At 41.1% G+C, this 21,043-nt stretch overlaps 1 protein-coding gene across 7 annotated transcripts in view; it reads left to right on the forward strand.

Moving 5' to 3' along the window:
- The window catches only part of RARB (retinoic acid receptor beta), a 333,265-nt gene that overhangs the window by 263,000 nt on the left and 49,222 nt on the right, over window positions 1-21,043 (forward strand). For 6 of the 7 annotated variants that reach the window (XM_074575050.1, XM_074575051.1, XM_074575053.1 and 3 more), the window contains one exon: window positions 404-552. In XM_074575050.1, coding sequence (XP_074431151.1) covers window positions 404-552 — 149 coding nt within the window. Of the gene's footprint in view, window positions 1-403; window positions 553-19,386; window positions 19,445-21,043 lie in introns of those variants that run through there. The other variant, XM_074575057.1, reaches the window with a different exon arrangement.

Raw genomic sequence — 21,043 nt, forward strand, 5'->3', positions numbered from 1 at the left:
ACAGGCAGTTTCCCACTGAACGCTGATATCCAGCACACACACGTGGATCCCACGCAATTCAATAGGCTAAAACCAGAATATAACCCCAAAGTTGTCCAGTTTTGGAGCCTGTTAAGAGACTGAAGCCCTGTATCCGAAGTGAGTGGAAGCTTTTGTGGCCTTGAGTAGCCGGATCATGAAAAATGATCAAGTACTTAAAAATAAGCTCTTGAGGCTACAGCAGGTAGTCCTGTCACTACTGGGCTTTATTTGGTTCCCCTTAAATTTTGCTAGGAAAGACAAATGAACATTTATTATACAAAGATAGATATGGGCCAGTTTGATATAGTTATAATACAGTAAATAATCAGTTATTTAAAATTCATTAATGTATCATTCAATTATTTTTTATTTTTTTTTGTAGCAGTTGAAACTCAGAGCACCAGTTCTGAGGAACTTGTTCCAAGCCCTCCTTCACCACTTCCACCCCCTCGAGTTTACAAGCCCTGTTTTGTCTGTCAAGACAAGTCATCTGGATATCACTATGGTGTCAGTGCTTGTGAGGGATGTAAGGTAAGTGCCGTCATCTCCCTTTCTTTTTATAGGACAACATTTCATTTTAGAGAGGGGCAAAGCCATGAAGTTTGGTGTGACTTGATTGTCTCCAAAGATGCCTGTACCTTTCTCGTGTGAATTAATTCTGATTCTTGAGTAAAGCCAAGTAAATGACCATTGTGCCTGGAATTATTTCCCTTCATAACTTCTGCCAAAGTATGTCTTCAGGGACTTTGTAAGTATTGACTAACATGAGAATGTGATCATAGATGCAGAGATAATCAAAGAATAAAGTGAAAATGCTTTGAGGCTCTTTACTGTCCATCTGTAGGTCAGGTATATTCTGAGAACTCACATGGTCTGCTCTCAGTCTGGCTTTTTCTGTGTGCTGCTACCTCTGTATATCCAGGGGGTGGAATTAGGAAAAAGGATCTGATCATCTGAAAATTCTTGGCATAGTCTCTAACTATCTTAACTAATCTTAAATCAAACTGGGAATCTGAGGATAAGCAGGTTGGTATTCGCAAAAATTTAATCTGGCAGGCTGCAGTGCTGGCACATCTGCTAGCTGCTTTCCAGTGCTGTGATTGAGCATGAATTGACCGTCCAGAGGATGTGGTAATACGATACACCATTCTAAAGTAGAGAATGTCTAAAAACTAGATACACATCAGAGAAGCAACATCAGCTAAACCATGTGTTGTATGGCAATAATTAGAGGTGTACATACAGTGAATGGTATGTGGGCAAGAAGAAGGTAGAGTGAAAAATGCTAAAGAAAAGACATCATAGGACAGATGCTCTCATAGTTAACTTTATTCGTCACGGTACCCTAATGCAGTGTTCTTTTTTAATGATTAAACAAAAGACCTATGATATTAATCCATCAAATTAAAATATTTATTTAGTGCTTAGTACAGTGCAGATCCTAATGCATGATGAAAATGTTACAGGCGCTACATACATATAAATAAAGTTACCAGAATAAATTAATAAAAGGTATTTTGCTGGTTTATTTGTATGAAACGTCCCGATATTTTCAGATACTGTGCAGTTAGGCATATTTACTTTATCATTTGAACCTGTAACTTCTTCCATGGTACTGTGCTTTTGCAGTGATGTAAAACATCATAGTCCTGGGTTTGCATCATTAGGCAGGAAAGTACAGGATTAGAGTCTACTTTCTCCCCTATTTTCTAACCGTAGATACTCAAGTATTGAAAGTAACTATTTAAGCTTACTTGAGTTTAAAACCTCTTTCTGGTATTGAGGTTCTCCTCGAGTATTGTGTCTGTATTTTTTCTTTTTAGGTGCCATGAAACTATTGAAATTTAAGTGTCTGTTAGGAAGAGCTATGGTAAGAATATGCTGTAGCTGATTTCATTAGATAGCAAATCCCATCATACTCAGATGTTAACACACAAATGGTGGTGTCATTTGCTCACCCACACGTTCCTTCTAAGCACAGATGTAATTGCAGACTGTGGCAGAAAGGTCACATGTCCCTAAGACTTCATTAGTTTTGAAAAATATGCAAAAATATACAGTAGGGCTTTTATTGGCATACTGCAAGGCATTTTCATAAATAATTAAAGCAAGACCACGCTTGTCAAAATATGTGAAGAAATCCATCTCGTAACGTATTAGCCATTATTCAACAACAACAAAAAAATCATGTTCATTTATTTGCTAATTTGCAAGATTGAGTAATTGAGCACTTAGTAATAGCTGCTGTTAAAAGAAAAAAAAATAGTTACATACAAAACCTGTCAGTCTATGAGAAATAACAAGATTCCAAAGCAGTAACTTGGCTGCTTGAGACTGGTGATATTTGGGTTAGTTGACACTAGCGTTTCAACAGGTTGAACTAGGATTTATGAATCTCTTCCACTGATTGAATCAACTTCCTTAGTGAGTGCCAGAAACTGGGAAAGAACATGATGATACCACTGAGTCAACCAGCGGTCCCTTTGGTGCACGGTCATGTACTACGTTTGCTGTTGAAAGTTGTCTGAGCTTTTAGGTCAGCAGAAGTGGTGTGCTGGATGACAGCAGTATGTGACCAAAACACCAGAGACAGCCTCAGAAACCTCTACGTTGCCAGGTTCTACTCTTTCCCTGAAGAATGTTACCCTTTTCTCTTGAACCCTTTTGGACCACTTGGTTTATTTTTCATTTCCTTCATCTTTGCTCCACACTTGCTTTCACGCATTTGTTTCTCGGTCGTGTACCGTAAGAAAGCTGCCACCTTATACTTCTTACTGCTAACCATCCAGGCTCCTGCCTGTACTCAAGTCTGCCTTCACCCTTGGTTCCTGCTATCAGTTCTTCATGTTTCTCTTTGTCTCCAGCCTTCTTCATACAAAAATGTAGCCAGTTGCTTTGCAAGTTTAAATAAGCACTGAGCATTGAGCGCTGCCGCTGGGGAAGTGTTTTCTCCTGTGGATCTCTGCTTTTCAGTTGGTTAACCCAGGTTTATTAGAGAGCCTGTGTTTCACTGAAGGCTTATGCTTGGTATGGAGCTCGAGTTTCATGCTGATTCTTTTGCTGATTCTTTTTTTTTGGTGAATCAGGGAGCAATAATAAGGAAGAATTCATGTTACAGCCCTTCGTCTAGTTAGGAAACACCTTCATACAATTTCAAATAACTTTATTTTCTTTGAGATTTGGAGTTTCACTGAAGCTGACCAGTCTGTTCAAAAGCTGTTGGGATGGGGAGAAGCAACCTCACTTTTGGCCAGCCGAGTCACACAAAGCTCGTTCCATAAGAAGCTAGACTAAAATATCAGCCAAGTCAAGTATTAATTCTCCCTTTTTCCTCTTTTCCTCTGACCATGTTGCCATTTTCTCTTTCTTTGCACCTATTTCCACCATTTATTTCTTCACCTGATCTGCAGTCTCTGTTCTGTGATGTTAAACCTTAAATTCACTCCTTTTTCCTCTTGCATTGTGCCTCGCTCTGCTCTGAGGTCCCTTTCTCAAGACTTTTCCTTTTTCATTTCTGACTCATTTACCTTTCCCTTCAAACTCCTGGCAGTCTTGTTTCTCAAGGGAAACACAAATGGAAAACTCTGTTCATATCATATTTATCTAATTAGGGCTCCATTCCTTTTGTTTTTCTGTGCTGACTTTCCCTTGGTTTTCTTCTAGTTCTCTCTGTTTCCTTCTCCTTTGCCTTTCTCCTTTGAGCTCCAGTGAAGCTGCTGTCACAGTGATGATTAGCAGTCTCCACCTAGTGCAAAGGGACAGCTTTCTGTCCTCCAGGTTTTGGGTTGATGACCACCTTTGATTCAGCAGGCTTTCTTTTTCCTGGCTTTCAGGGCTCTTTAGATTCTCTTCTTACTTTGCTTACTGTTTATTCAATGTCTCCTTAAATGGCTCTTTATCCACTTACTGATGCTATTTCCTGAGGTTCAGTTTTTTGGTTTTCTGTCTTAAAAGCATCACCTACTGAACTGTTTTATGGTAGACTAATGGAGGAGATCATGGCAATATTCTGCTCGTAAAGGGTGTATTCTTAATGGAGACCCATCCTGGAGCCCTTGAAGAGCTGTGTATCATCATTGTGACCTTATCATTATGACTGCACTAGAAACTTTATCTTCTTGCAATTGTCACCAGCCCACAGATGATTTCCAAAGTTACCTCCATCTCTGACTTCTCCCCTGCCGTCTTTCCTTGGTGTGTCCTCTTGGTTACCTCACTGCTAACTTGGACACAGAATTCATGAAGACAGAACTTCCTGTTCTCTGTCGTTGTGACATCATCAACTGTAACCTCACGGTGTGCAGTTTTTTCAGACATCATTTCTATCTGCAGCATTTTTTCACATGATTTGTTGTCCCTTTTCCTCCAGAATCTGCCTTCAGCTGCCTCCATTGTTGCTGTGGTCTTCTCACGTGGTGATTAGATTGGTCCCTTCTTCTGTCCTTTCTTCCTCTTTTCCCACTCACTGTCGTCCTTGGACCTCATTCTTTCAGATATCTGGGAACAACCTCCTAACCTCGTATGCCAAACACTTTCTCGGTATTCTAAGCACCCTTTTTTTAAGTCATGCTTCTGTCTTACTCATTACCAGAGTCTTCAGTATTGTGCCCCACTAGAAAGACTGTTCTGTGGCTTGTTTTGATATACTAGTCTTTTAAGGTTTTTAGTGGCTGGAGTGTTTCATAATATGCACTTGTGAACCACAATGAAAGTTTAGGAGCTATCTAAATAATTTTAAGCTGCCTTGTTTTCTAATTTTAGTATGTTCTTGCTGAAAATTGTATTTGTGATTATAGATTTAGAGTACCTGACTTCTTGCCTTCCAAACTTGAAATTTGGGAGTTTTCAGAAGGTTGATATCTTAAGCTTTTTCCTCAATTTGTTGAGTTGAATTCAACAGTCAGGATGTTTTTTTGTGTTTTAAACTGGCTTTGTGTTTATTTCTGGGTATTATGCTGCAAAAGGGCTTATTTGCATCATAGCCTGTCAATGGCTTGGTGTATGTATTGGAATCTCAAAACCAAACTGATCTTCACAGTGTACTTGTATTTTGTAAGAAAAATTCTAGAGCCAGTCCATCTTTTTATGTGTAAAATACACTACGTTGACAATATTCAGCTTATTTACAACTTTTCCATTTTGTAAACTGTGTGGCATTTCAGAGGCGGGTTTTGGAATCTACTTGTGTGTTTCATGACCTCAGTTAAAGACTTCTGAAATCTTTTTTTTTTTTTTTTTTCCTTTTCCCTCCCTAGTTTCTGGGTGTTGCTAGATCGCACGCAAACAAATTCCATACAAAATGAGCAGCTTGGATTTATCCAGCTGGTACAAGTGGTTATAGGGCTGGCTGTCACCGAAAGCTCAGCTCTTTGGTCCTGACTTGACTCGTCATTGTAGCCGGGTTTGCAGAAAGGGAGACCGAGTGTAGTGGGCTGGATTCCCCACACAATGCCATCATTGTGTGGGCAAGGAGGAGAAGCTGGTGTTCTGGCAGCTTCAGCTGTCTCTGAAAGCCTTGTCCCTTGTTCTGGGCGTTTAAAAGATGGCATTCCTCTGCTGGCAATCCTGCCCGGATTCCTGGCTTGAATTCGGTGGGCAGCAAAGAAGCCTCGAGCACTTTCAGGAGAGAAGACAGCACAACGTATAAGAGGGCAGGTTTACGGTCCAGCAGTTTTGTCGCAATGATCAAGGTGCCTCTCTGCCTGCTGTTGATGCTAACAGACAAAAATGTAGATAAATCTACTTCAGTGCTGAGTGATCCCATGTCAACTTTTATCATAAAAGAAGAATAGCTTTCCTTCCATCAGAGTTTTCATATAAAATCACATCAAACATGGGATCATTAAATTAAAAGGCTAGCCACGTTTAATATATTTTCAAAGGTCTTCAGCTACGAAAATATGGCTGTTTGTTTGACACCTTCCTGACTCGAATATACATATTTTTTTTTATTGCAAAGACTTTAAGCAGTATGGAAAACAGGCATTGATATAAACCTTGGAATTTAGGCCTATAATTCTGTACGACTGACTCCCACAAAAAAGATATGATACACATAGGAGAAGAAAAGAAAAAAAAAAGAGTGAAAATGAAACAGTTTTTGCTTTGTCTGGATTTGCTGATCCATGTGGATGTTTAGCTTGGGAGAAAAGCTATCATTTTGTTACAGCTTTATCTCACTTGCTTATAGATGCAGTGGGAGGCAGTCTTTCCACTCAACTTGGGACCCAAAATTATTTGCCTGACTTTGAAGACTGGGCTCTCTTTGCCGTCAATGGAGAGAGAGAGTGGAGCCCCTATGGTGGCTGATTCAGAGCATCTGGGTGACCCTCCAGAGCAGCCTGTCCCCATGAGCCATTGGGTTCGGTGCCCAAAGCACAGCTGTGTTATTTTTCTTCATGATGTCCCCCATGGTTATGTCCCTCTGGACGCTGAGAGCGTTGGGGTTCCCCCATTGCGGGAAGTGAATCCGTGATCAGCGCCGGTCAAGAGCAGATTTACAAAATTCCACTGAGAGAAAGTGGAACTGGTTTTGATTTTATTTATTTATTTGAAATTTTATGGCAAGGATATTATGCTTTGGTCTGCAAGAAATGTTGATGAGTGGCCTAAAATATTTTAGGGATTGTCATAGCAGAGTTCCCTTTATGGAACAGTGTCCTTCGGGACAGATGCCTTTTTCTTTTAGTAATGCCTCTTACATCATGTGAGGACAGTGAGGACAGATTTGCATTTTCTTAGGCAGTTCTGGGATTGTAGAGGGGTCTTAAACAGCAGTTCTTTTTGATAATACCACTCTTGCACGTGTTAGCTTCTAGCTGTAATGTAATTATATGTAAGCCTATATTTATGCTCCTTTACTGGGAATTAAGGATCCAGACCTAGAATTTTCTCAGTTACCTAATGCTAAAAAATAAAAGCAAACTTCATAAAACCCGCTAACTAATATGTCATATGTTTATTTGGCTCTTTTTTTTTTCCTGACATGTTTTTAATCACCTACCACTGAAACAAAAAGTAAGAAAAGTAAAGTTGAAAATATGTACACAGTACGTTCTGTATCAGGGAAAGAAGTAATATTGTTTGCAGCAATGCAATTGTAAAAGCTTCTATCAGTTCAAAGAAAAATCTAGATCAGCTCGAATGATCAAGCTGTATTTGTCTCCATTTAAGCCGTATTAGTAAGTGACAGTGCCAGGAGCAGCGATGCACGCTGTCGTTCATGCACAGGTATGAAAAATTCCTCAAATCATGGAAAATTGCTCCTAGTTTCAGCTAAACCAACAATCATTTTTATAGGGTGAAAAATGTATTTTGAGATACATTTCTGCATACTATTAATATCAGCTGATCTTAAGCTGTAAGCACTTTGCAGTGTAGCAACATTCAGAGCCATTTGTTTGCGGAAAGCTATGCCCTATGCAGAAAGACACTAAATGAATCACACCTGATTTAAATGCAGTAACGAAAACCTGAAGATTTTATATATTTCATACTATGAGAGGAGACCTGATTGTTTTAATGCTGTCTTTGAGATTTCAGTTTTTAAAATAACCAAAAAAAGGAAAGCAAGGTGTACTTTGAAAAGCTGGTATCTGTGTTCCAGTAAGTTGTTAATTAATTTTTCACTTTGTTTGGAAAATAAAACTTTCACAAAATACTGAATTTATTTCAGATTCTTTAAGAATGAGGAAGCATATATTTATTGGAGTCTACTGAGAGCAAGTAAAAATGGTTAAATAGATGGGATCAGAAACAAAAACTTTGTAGTACCGTATATTTTAGAATCTCTTTTCTGCGTTGTGTGATTGACATGAAATGAAGAAAAAAACATAATTAATTGCCAACCATAACAGATAATAAAAATGAAAATCATGTTGTACGGTTGAATGCCATATTTGATTTCCAGTGCTTTGGCCCGGAGTAGTGGATTATCCCTTTGCAGAACCCCAGTGCAGGGAAGCAGCAACAGAGACGGACAAAGAGCAGCAGTGTCTGTAGGGGGGTACAGCTAATCTTCCTCTTATCCTGCCCGTTGCCCTCAGTCATAGACCAGAGGTTCATCTGAAGCTGTAAGAATCATTAGTTCTGCTATTATTTTAATTTGTTTCTGGCAGTGATGCCAGTGCTATAAAAGTGCAGAGATTATCCCAAATTACTTTCTAACCATGCTAACCACGCTGCTCTCGTTATTTGTGAGGACAAGGGCTAATGTCCTGTGGAAACAGGAACTGGAAACTACTCTCTTATTTTGCATAAACTGTCAAATAGCGACACATAATTGTTTGGATTAGATCTTGCGCTCCCTTTTCCTGTGAAATTCCCAACACCATTAATGAAGTCGTTCTCAAGAAAAAGAGCAGCAGCATCTGACTCTTAATCTATGGTGCATTGGTGACCAGCTCCGTTTTGGGACACGGCTTTGCTGTGCTGTGTAGCTGGAATGTTTCTGGCTGTATGAGCTAGCGTTCCTCCTCCATGCCACGATCTCCCGTGGCCAGTTTAGATGCAGCCATCCCGTTTCAGAAGCCGAAGGAGTTAACTAATGTAGATGGGGACTTTCCCATCATACGTCAGCCAGCCATAGTGCCCATGAGTGTCCCCAGGAGCATTTCCTAATATAGATGTGGCCTTCATGCCTGCTGACCTTGCATAACTTTTCAGGGTCTTTGGCCAATAACCAGTCCATAACAGATACATTTTTTTCTTTATTGTGTTTAAACTAAAATTGTTGAGTCTTACTCTTCTGGCAGTGTCTGTTCCTTTCTATACCTGAAAATACACACCACAAAAAGAAACTTCAAATTTACATATGTACGTACCTATTGTTATTGGAGTTGAACCATAGTTTCTTGCACCGAGGTAGCTAGTGACGAGACCTTGTAGATGTGTTTGTCACGTTTCTATCCGACTTTCACCTGTCTGTAGCTGTTGTGGCTTGTTAGCAGGTGGCTGAGAGATCTGAGGTTCACACCAGATCAGTAACACGCGCGTGGTTTGCAACAGCTTCAACAGAATTAAGTAAATTATATGTACGTGTAAAAGGGCTGTCTGTACAAATCACGTTGTGACGTACCAACCAGAGATGCCAAAAGCAGGTGGGCTGCAATTATAGGCTGGTACATTTGTCTGCTGAGAAGTCCCCTGGTTTGCATGCAGTGGATGTGGAGTGTGTTCTTATTTTCCTGTAAGTAGGATCTAATGGATTTTACTTTTTCAATTTTCTTCACTAGAGAGGGGGGAAAACCTTTTATTTTGTTCTCGTCATGTCAATCTATTTCATAGCTCTCCATTAGTTTAAGGACCACATGTGGCCTTTACGTATAGACGTGGAGTCCAGGCCGCCCTGTGCACACCCATGAAGTTTTTACGGTGTAGGGAAACAACGCAGCTTTCCACCATGTTTAATACATTTTATAATATGGTCTTCAAAAGTATTGTTCGTGGAGGTGATGCAGCAGATAAGGAAATATGGATATCTGAGCAAACATCTCAGAAATTAAATACTCTGAGATTTTCTATTGACATTAGTAACGTACCTTTTTTTATATACTATGTCATATTTATTTATATGTAACAGCAATTATAGACATGTAAAATTACAATCAACTAGCTTCCATTTTCTAACTCTGGAACTTTTTAAAAACAAACTGGTTAATGAGACATTGATAGAGAAGGATATACAAGCAATTGATCTGTTGAATTTAGATTTAGGATAGCTGGCTGGACCCTACGAGAAAGTACACTGTTTTCCCTGGAAAAAAAGAGGAAGACTATAATAGTTTGCTGAGTGTTGTTCTGGCCAAGTGTCGACTTCAGTGCTGGTGAGATGGTTGGGGTCACTGTTCTGCTTGCTTTAGGCATCTTTTTAAATTGTAGTTCGCATTTTTCGAAACAAGTACTTAAAGATTTTCTGAGTGGCACATCTTAGAGAAGTAAATCCAAAACTAAGAGGTTTCATAAGTGTACAAAATGGAATTATCCATTATCTAATTCTGTTCACTTACACATTAAGTAGATACTCAGATGCTCTTTGTTTGCTACTTGTTTTGAATTTATTTTGAAAGATACACCCATCAATTTTTCTGGTTATTGTAAACCATCGCCCAGTTCAAAAGTGGTTAGCTTCCCAATTTGCAGAAATACTTTAATTGGCCTTGGAAAGTGACCTTCCATTGCTCTCTGTGCTTACTGATTGACCTGCTAACGGAAACAGATTCTTTCTAATCCTGAATGAAGTGTTCCTTTGAGGAAATTTCCTAAAGGGGTATTTTCTTTAGCTTCTTCTGGAAATGGAGTGCAGCTGAATTTGCAGCAAGGATCCCAGAGCTGTTCAGCTTTGCAGAGCTGCTCTTCATGAAATTTCAGTCTTGTGCTATAGCAGGAAAGACAATTGGATGTAATTTTCCAAGATTCGGTATTTCCAATAGAGAACTATTACAGCTACTTTCTTCAATGTGTTTGTTGTATGTGCTCTTTTTCTTCCCTCTGTAAAACAAAATAAATGCCTTACTAGAAAAACTCTTCCATTTTTGAGTAGCCATTCCAAAAAATAAGAAACTGCTGAAGTTAAGATTATACCCATGTGCCCATCTTTCCCTGTTAGTATCTGGATTTTGCTGTAGTCTTTAAGTACGGATACGTTGTTTCTTGAGTTCCGCGTAAAGGACATACACTTTGTGTCCTTCATCCTATTTTATACTATTCTGATTATTTCAGAGGAACATCCCATATACAGGAGGACACCTCTAGGTGTGCCATCGGTGCAGCTCAGTAATCCGCTTACAAAAACTTCTTGTAGTGTTAAAGAAGCCATGCATCCAATTCTGTAATTGGTAGTTTTAGTATATCAGTATAGTAAGTGTTTAATTGGTATGCTGCTGCAGCTGGTCTGCCAAATATTCAGGGCCCCTACTCATAAATTGTTCTTCCCTCTGATAATATGAATGAGTCCCCACAATTTCCACAGCTTGATTTAGTAGACAGCTGAGAAGTAAAAAGACATTTTTGTGTAAAAAGTCCCTTATGACTTCACATGGCCACGCTTGAAATTTCTCATTTAATATATTTTAGTGGGAAAAGTTACTATGCAATAAAAACTGTATCATAATACCTGTGTTTAAAGGGGGAAAGGTATATTGTTTCTGGATTCCCTGTCTAGAATAACGGATACATAAATTACAAGGTGAGACAGCAGTCACAAGTAGTGCCAAAAAATGCAGGTTTGGTTGGCTGTAAATGCAATTGGTGATTTCGCTCCAGCTACAGCGAACCTCAGCAACTGCTGGGGACCCTTCCAGCGCCGGAGGGTAGAGCCAGCAGCCTCCAGCCGTGGCTCGTGAGCAGGGTCTGCTGTCGCCTGGCAGCAGGGAGACTGATCAAATGCTTATGGAGCAAGTTTGTTCCCGTTTTAGAGTTTCTTTAAAAGTGACAATTTAATGGGACCCATTACTGTCAGCTGCAGCCGGTTCCCTCTCCCTCCTCCCAGGCGTTTACCAGGGAAAGGAGGAGATTTATAGCCATGGAGCAGCCACTCCGATGGGCTACTGTTCACTCCTCCCGCGAGTGTCCCGGCTGGCTGCTCTCCAGATGGATCTTCCCAACAGGGGAGAGGTCTTCCCCGTCTCCAGGGTGCTTGGTTTGCTTTGGAGCCCTGCGCACCTATGAGAAATATGTGGAAATTATTAGGTCCTCACTTCAGAGGGCACTGTGATCCTCATGTGTTTTCTGACGATCCAAAAGAATGACAGGGCTCCACATTTAGGGAGATTTAAGCAGGGCATTTCAGACAAAGCTCTGCAGCCCACCATATTTGAAATGAATGAGCACCACCAATTTTTTACCGTTTGTTTGTTTGTTTGTTTTGGATTGGGGGGATCAAGGCATTGCTCAGATGCCACTGCATATGGTTTTAACCAGTCCACGCTTATCCATAGTGATGCACAGCGACTGCTATGTGTACAGAAACAGAAGTGAAAACTATGTATTTTTTTGAAAGGAAAGGAGAAAAGGGGGTGTTAGGTGAACAGGAGAAATGCAGACACAGCACCCAGGAGCCAAATGGATGAGCTAACTAAAAAGACCTTTTATCTTGCCCCAAGTCCATGTGATTTTCGTAAACTGAAAGAATGATCGTCTTGTGATTACATGAGCTCTGTGCTTGAATCTGGCCATTGATTAAAGTCTGGCAGGGGAGGGAGAAAACAGGAAAACATCTTGCTAAGATTTTCCTGTGTTAGATTAATCAGCCCCAGTTCATTCACTCATCTCTGAAAGGTCATGTTTTCTCGCCGTCAGAGTTGCCCAGTGCCAGACTCTCCCTTGCTTCCCTATGGCTTGGCTGAATGAACGGTGGTGCCCAACACCACACTGCGTTTGGCCTGTAAGCTGTGATGCTTTTTCAGCATCTCAGTGTGATTTGTGTCCGTGTTTGCAAGGAGATACGCATCTCCGGTTAGCGTTACCTTAAGAGTCCTTCTGCTTGGAGGAACCTAGTCAGTTTATTCCTCTGGCTCTGTTTGTGCAGTTGCTAATTCCTCGCAGTGGCACAAGCTGCATTTCATCCACCTTTCTCAGCGTGCTTTTCCATCTTGTTGAGACCATTTTGACCATGTGTACTTTGACTGCATACGGGAACCAGGCAGAGGGATACGGCCACCATCTCACTCTTAAAAGTGGTGGTTTTGCCAAGCTGGTCCAGCTCCAACTCATCCCTCTGCTGTCGCCTTCGGTAATGAGTTTCAGCTGCAGAGTGGAAAGGTAATTTTCCTTGACTACTGCCAGTAGTAGAGAGCCAGACTTGCATATTTCTGGGTGTTTACTTGAACTCTGTTTTCTAGTCTCCAGGCATCCGAGTTTCACTAAACTCTCTATTTTGCAAGGTTTTAGTGGGTAGTTCTGTATTAGCAGTTTCTTTGTCACTGAATGCAGGGGAATGAGAGTGTGGCATCAAGTACAAGATATTACTTGACAGATTTCAAGAGATCTGATGCAACATATTTGTTTAGAGATCAATTGTCACAACTAAGAGCAAAAAAAAAATTGTGGGGAGATAATGAACGTGTGTTGAGTCATGCAGACGGATGCCTGAAAACCATACCAGGAAGCATAATGCGCAAGACATCTGGTTTATTTTGGCATGTTTATGTCCGTGTTATTTCTTCTGAATATTTTTGGGTTGCTTTCTGCATTGTTTTCATATGTCACTTCATCCCTCCCCAGAAACAACTTCTCTGCTGCGCATCAGGCACATTTTAAAACTCCTCCCAGGTTGGACTAGGAGAATAGAAATGTGCTGGGTCTTAAAGACAAGCAGGAGCCGTGCTGTGGCACGGCCAGAGCCAGCTCTTCACCGGCCGTCCTGGCAGGTGGGTGCTGGGCCAGCACCCACAGGCACCCACCCAGCTGACCGGGCTCTGGGTGGGCTGGGGAGAGAGCAGGGAGCAGCCAGCTCTGCATGCAAACTGCCTGAATCTCTCCGCTAGAGCGAGGGGAATTGCGCTTCAGCCAGCTTGCAGGCATATATAAATATTTGTGGCATAGTCTGCATTACTATTTCAGCTGAGCTGTAAACATTCGGTTGCTAATAGTGCGTTAGAAAGTAGCACCTCTATAAATTTCAGACGGCGCAGAAATGCAGGGATTTTTACATTGGCTGACAATTAACGAAAGTCCCCGTGCCTCTTCTGATAAATAACTGTGGTGCCAAATATGTGGGGGAACTCTGCGAGCCTTCGTGGTGAAGGCTGGGAGGGGAGGAGGAGAATGCAAAGCCTGCCCGTGCGGGGAATTTCCTCGGAGCAGGCACATACCTTCTTTCTCCCATGTAGGTTTGTGTTTGAGCTTGCCCTTTGCTCTTCACGTGTTTCTATCTCTGCCAGCAGCTAAATGGAGAGGCTAATTTGAGAGACTACTACAAGTAATTGCAGTGTAGTAATTGCATAGCTAACACGAGTCTTTTCCTTGTCCTGCCTGCTGCAGGAATCTGCATGTCACTGCATGGGTATAGCTTGACAGGGACTTTTTGTTTGTTTTTACTGGGACATCTACTACTTTGTTCGCAAAACTCTTGCTTAGTGTCTTTCCTTTGCAGTTCTGTGCAAAAAAATAAAAATCCCAGGTATGTGTAGTAAAATTGTGACACCGTCCTTGGAAAAATGGTCCTCCTGCTCCAGCCACCTGAAGACCCGGTGTATAAAAACAGAGTCCCAAAAAAACAGCGTAAGCCAAAATCAGTCATACATTTGGGGGATAACAATTTGGAAAGTCTTTCCTGGTACTGTGCTTCCATGCAAGAAAGCAGCTACATAAATGGTTTGGAAAAGTGTCATTCTTTACGGAGAAATACTGCGCTTAATTAATTCTTGCTCCTGGGAGGTCAACCTGGGGCACTCATTATTGTCTTAATTGCTGGTATAAATCCTGAGGCACTGGAGGGGAAGAGAGGAAAAAAACGATGAGCAGTTAACAACATATAGCCTTTTGGATAAGTGCTAGCCAGTTGTACGACCATCCTAGTGACATTTTATGGTTTTATTGGGTTATAGGTCTGGTCCTCCACAAATTAGGTTAAAGGGAATTGATCTGCATAAACGAAAATATAAGAAAATAGCAAAATGCAATAATTCATTCCTGAATCCTCCCATTAAACTGTGGGAAATAACTCAACGCATGGCAACTCAGAAAAGCGTTTCTTTGATCTCTTGTTATTCGTATTAAATTATATTCATTACTCTTCCCATCTGGAGTTTCCTAGCAGGCCCAAAATCATCCTACAGACATTACTGAAAGGAAGTTAACTGTAACTTTTTAATTGTATACATTTCGTCTCCTTTTTTTTTTTTTTTTTAATTTGAAGAAAGCAGATGGAAGTGCATACCAGCGCCTTCCTTTCTGTTTAAATTACTGAAGTAGAGAAGCAGAAAATCTCAGCCGTTCTTTCCCCTCACATATTGTTTCAAGGTGATGACTGTTCTGTCTGGAGACTTTGACATGTTTGCTAAAAAGGTCAGGAGTTCACAGAAAATCGAAATTGCGGAGAAATCCTTGCGTAGTCTTAGGGATGCTGTGGTACCCTCGCTGGAGAAATCTGGTTGCTGCAGATTTGCAGACGATTGAATGCATCTCTCTCTGGTTTCATCCAACTGGCCAGCAGAAGTGTTTCAAACTCCCCAGAAAAAAAAAAATCAACGTTATGATGTTTTGGGACATGTTTTTAACGTTAGGCCAAGGTTTGTGGAATCAGAACATGTGTTGGCATGAGGCACCATGAAAAATGAGGTTCGTTTCTAGCCTCACCAGTGGCTAACAACTAATTGGCATTAGTAGCCCCATGAATAATTTCCTTCAAGCTCTGTTGTTGAAATTGGGTTTTTTTTCTTGCCCTCTGAGGCCCACAAGACTTTTTCCACCTTAGAAACTACTAGCATTTATCAAGGATGGCCGATTCTGTCTTTGCTGGAGAATTTTTTGTAGTTGCGGATGACTGTGCCCATTTTGGTAGCTTAGGGAGGGGTGATGCCTTTCCTCATCTACCTGTCCCTGTCCTCTGGGCCTTTTTTTCTTTTTAAGAAATGAGAAAACCTGGACACCTTTCAAACTTTTCCATTTGTGTAAAAATAATGAAAAGACAATAGGCCTTTTTTTCCTCTTAGTGTGTTGCTCTTAGGTCCACGGGTCTGTATTCCCATATGCAAGACATGGGATAACACCTGCTTATTTTTATGAAGTGTTTGGAGTTCTCTCAAGTTTAAAAAAAAAACAAAAAAAACACAACAAAACAAAATCACAAAACAGCACCCTGGTTTCAATAGCGAGTTTGGAAGGTTATGACTGCTCTTCATCTGCAGAATAAATGACTAGATAAGATGAAACATGGATGGTGAGCAGAGAGTTTCTGCTGGAAATAACAGCCACGACGGACAAACCCGGAGCACTTCCCAGGGTGGGCTGGCGCCCAGCCCCTCTGCTGCCGGGCAGCTGGCATTTCTAGGTGCTCTCTACAAGCTATTGACATTTAACAGCATTTATTCGTTTGTTTTTGCAAAGATCTGCCCGTCCTTCCCTGACATACATCATCAGCACAATTTCCCTGCTTCCTGGCAGCGAGCCTTCCTCTACTTATTGTTGTAGCTGCTTCCATTTTGTGCTGGCGTTGGTTTCCAGCCACAATGTCAGACAATTAATTTGTTTATTCTGCAAGCCGTGACTTCCAAAGCGTGATAGACAGTGCAGACATCCCGGAAAAGTGCTGTGCAACTGGGAATACGCTCATTTTAGCTTCCTTTTTGATAGTTGCTTTGGCAGCTTTCATTACTTCTGGGGTCTCGTGTTCTGGCTGCAGCCATTTTACAGTGTCTTTTGTACTATACGGAATCACTTCACAGCGTATGCTGGGGCTTTTAGGTCTTTTATAAGCCTTTCTATGCAACTCCAGTTGTGGGATTGCACGTTATCGAGGCCTTTCAGAGCAAATTTTCCTGGTTAACAACTAAAAATTGTGTGTCTCTACCCTAACCTGACTGCTGATCCTACTAGGACTTAGTGAGGAAGAGTTTTTTTGTTCCTTGACTGCCGCCACCTGTAATAAAAATACTGCAAACCACATTCAGTTCATGAACGTACCTGGGCAATTCCCTGGACACAGAGAAAAGTAGTTTTGTGTAGATCTCATCACTGAGAGAGACCTTGAATGTCTCTGTTGGTCCTCCAGAGAGAGCAGGAATGGGGTCCTTACCATGCCTAAGTACGCTTTTACAGGGTTGGCAAGGATAGAGGGTGACTTGAATGATTAAAATAAATAGATTGAAAAGCGACTGTGCATCACAAACAGATTTGTTTTGTAAAAAAAGGTACATATTTGTACAGCCCCTATTTCAGAATAAAGCTAACGGCAGAGGTTTCAGGTATGTTGTGGGCTGGATTTTCTTTTTGGTTGCTACTGGGTTTTTTTATCTTTCGCTTCAGAGCTCAGTCAGAGTTTATAAATGACTGATAAACCATACCATAGAAAAGTCCTTCCGACTCCTTTGTTTCTTTTACGATAAAGTAGCAATACACTTCATTCAGAGTCTTATTTTGCAAATTTACCCAAGAATGGCCTCTAAATCTGCAGGAGTCGTAGCTGGCTGCCTGTATTTGGGGGTAATCAAAGCTGAACCAGATGAACCAAGCAGGCTGTTTAAACAGATTGAGCTCGCAATAGCCCTTCTCTGCTGATTACCCTGTCCCTGGCTTGCAGCGCCAATTTTCTTCTTGTAAGCCCACTACATCTGCAAATAAGATCTGGCATGCCCTATGCTGGCAAAATATTTTTAAGACGTTGTTGAGATCAAATGATCCATCTCTTCATGTGATGTGTATAACTTGAGCTCTAAATCATCTGCCTTGCCAATGTCAGCTGAACGGTGAAGGAGAGGGAGTTGTATAGATTCCCTATCAGATACGTAAGGATTGCAGTTCATGCTAACAATTCTGTGGGACTTCATAAGCTTAAACACTTAACATTGTCTTGAGGGTTCATCCTTAATGAGCTCCTTTGTATTCAGATAGCCACTGGCATAATGATATCCAAAATATTGCTGAAATAGTTTATATTCTCTGTGGGCACCACTGCTCTGTGCTGAGCTCTCTAATTTTGACAAACTAGCAGGCAAATACTACAAGAGTAAGTGGTGAGTGGGATGAGGTGGGGTTTTCTGGCATTGTGTTGAAGTTAGATTGTCTAAATAGGTTATTCAGTTCTAAGCAATAGACCTAGTAAACTGGGTTTATTTGCTGCTTGATACATACGGTTTCACGTATCACTCTCTGCTTTCAGTGTGGCAGATAAGATATCAACACAATTAAAAGTGAAAAATAATCTGTCTGCTCTGCCAGTGGTGGATGCTCAGAGAACACACGCTGATACAATAGATTTCTGAATAATTTATACTCAGCATTTTTTCCTTGCACTCGGTAAATGAGGACACCTAATGTGGCATGGTCAGAGTGATACTCTATCTGTCATCCATTAAGATAACAAGATTGGTGGGCCTGAGAGGAGCGTGGTGTGGGGCGCAGAAAAGATGAGATTAAAAATTGAAATGTTTGTCCAAAAATGCTCTGTGTAAAGGATGCCGATAAAAGCAGCTCAGAAGGACGGAATTAATTCAGAAGTGTGATTTCTGCAAAGCTTTGTTTGTCTGCACTAAAATAAAAACACAAGATCCGTGTTCCTTTCAAAAGTTGTGGATAAAAGGAATATTAGAGCAAATCACTGTTCTGATAGGTCCTCAGTAGCTTCCTCTACTTTGAATTCAAATACTTTGTAGGTGCTATCAAAAACAATTAGATATGACGGTAATGCTTTATGTCTCACAGAATGTTTTTTTATATATATTTATAAGGCATTTTAAACTACAAAGAAAGAATCATTTGTGCGTGTGTTTGGCACAGGAGCGTCTCATCTCCCGTCACAGGGAGTAGACAGGATGCTAAAATATTTGCATAAAAAATTGCACATGTAAATATTCAGCCAGACAGATTCCTTTAGAGCTGAATGTATGACAGTAAGTAGTAGCTTGTTTTCCAAGAGCCAGTAGGCACTAAAAGTTGATTAATTTATAAGCAGTGGTGGTTTGCCATCTCTGAAGTTTCTGGCAACTTCTTAAGGTTAGGTTGCATTCAGGTTTTCTTGGGTTTTGAAGAAACTGTTGAGGTTGTGAGATCACATGGAAGTCATTTGACAAAAAGCACTCAGAGGAAAACTTGGACCTACTTCTAACTTTGCTATTTTTAGCAAACAGGCCAGTGTATTATACCTGTGCTATCTGGAACCCAGCCTTGAAATGCTTTAAATGTGCTTTTCTGTTTCACTGGGCAACAAGCGCCCGCTCTGCCCATCCCCGTGTCCTGCAGGCTTTTTTCTCGCTGCAGAGCTGCAGGTAACCAAAGCAGGTGACGTGCAAACCCTCACAGAGGGACAGACGGGACACTGTCTGGGTTTTTAGCCCAGTGTCAGATTCGAGAAGTGTTTCTGGGTATGACCCTATTTGAAGTGCCACCCAAAACTTCTGGCTGTGGAGGCGGGTGGGGAAGCCAAGCCCCAGCACCCAGCAGCACAAATCTTAGTAGAAATAGTATCCCGCTGTTGTCTCAGAGAAAAGTACTCAGAGAGCAGGCACGAACATGCTGTTGAGAAACAGGTCATTAATTTTGAGCAGGACCACGTTATACTTTTTTTCACCTGAATGCCTTTACATTTTTCTTGCTGTTTCGTGAATTACTCCAGGAAGAAAATCAAATACAGGTGTTAGAAAACAGTTTGTAAAACAACAGTCTAAGTTTCCACAACTAATATCGTCATCTATATCTTTCGCTCTCTGTAGGATATTGCCTAAGGAGGTGAGGCTGTTGGAGAAACTCTCTTCATTTTGACCTGGAGGTCTGCTTTTTCTGAGTTTGTTCTTCTTAAGCCTTTTATATTAGTAATGAGTTCATGAATGCTTTATACTTGCTGTCTGCAGAAGTTGGATCACCTCCTTCTGTTGGGCTGTGTGGTGAGCTTTGTATGGTAAGGACTGAGACAGCCCCTTCTGCTTTCCTTCCTGACGGGCTGTAATTAAACCCTAGGTTAAAAGGATGCAGAACCTACATCTAAATACCAGAACAGCCGATCAGTCACTGGGTGCCGTTAGCTACTGGTTATGTTTTGGTGAAGTACAGGTATATTTGGAGGAGGCTGTTTCCTCTTTTTTTTTGGGTGACGCTTTTGACGTTCGTATTTCGTTTGAGTAGTGCCCATGTCAGTAAATCAGAAGTGTCTTGAGCACGGATGCACAGCAGCCTTTGCCCCAACGCATGTGCAGGCAAAGAGGAGGCTTTGGGGGCTGTTTTTTTTTTTTTTTTAAATTACTCCAGTTGTTCAGCGTGGTGAGACAGTTGCTGCACGAGAGGGTCAATTTTGTCCGTTTGGGCCATTTTGTTTCCTGCCCTGTCAGGCTGGTGGTAGGAGGGTTATTCCATCGGTGGCTGTGGGTGTTGATTTACATGAAGCACTGGATTAAACTGGGGTGGCTGCAGGGGAAGCGACCAGTCTTGGCTTCCCCTACCTCTTTCCAACTGAAAAATGATCACCGAGTAAGCCGTATAGAGACCATTGAGCCATCACAGCTCACACTTCCCATCCGTTGAATTAAACCAAAATAGATGCCATAGACTTCTCACAGTTCTGGTTAGCATCCTTGGCAATTACCGCAGAGCTGGGCATCGCAATTAGGGAAATATCAAAGCAAGAAAGGGGCAAGTGAATATTACCATAAATTTTCTTCTCGGCAAGTAAACAAACGCACACATGCTTGCCATACTTCCCATTGCAAAGATTCAAGCAGTGTTAATGATGAGAAGTGTGGAATATAAAATAGCAGCGTTATTGATAACTTAAAAGGTTTTAAATGTCTAAACAAATAGCTTTAAATTCTTCTTCTGTGTCCAGTAGCTTAAGGAAAAGAAAGAAGTGAAGAGTTTTTACTTACCTCTTTTATGGTAATATTAAGTATCTTCTAAATCAGAGGAGCTAACCTCAGGACGGGGCTTGCCTGTGCAAGAGAACTGTGCAGAAAGCTATTGCCAGGGGTTACGTGATTAAGGAGGCATTTTTCAGTTCTGAGTGAATTTGAGATATTTTCATAACATTAGCATCTATAGCATGTTGGGTGTGCAAGGAATTTATGACCAGCCCTTGCTGACTGTGCCTGCCCTGCCACTCCCTGATGATATGGCCAGAAACTCTCCCAGTTAACTCTGAATGACAGGGGTTTTGTCTTTTGAATTACTCGCGTTATCTCGAAGAGTGCATCCAGGAGAGCCAATTTTATAGCTTACCATGATTGCATCTTTAGACAAACGCATTGTGGGTACAGAGCTATTGTCTGCGGTATCAAGTTTACCGCTTCCCTGTAGGGTGTAAACATGTGGCTGGTTGAAGAGTTTTAACCTCTCAAGGCCTCCAACAAATACTAAATTGCTAACTATTCTTCCCTAA

Source organism: Larus michahellis, chromosome 2 (assembly GCF_964199755.1).
Source record: "Larus michahellis chromosome 2, bLarMic1.1, whole genome shotgun sequence".
Taxonomy (NCBI): Eukaryota; Metazoa; Chordata; class Aves; order Charadriiformes; family Laridae; genus Larus; species Larus michahellis.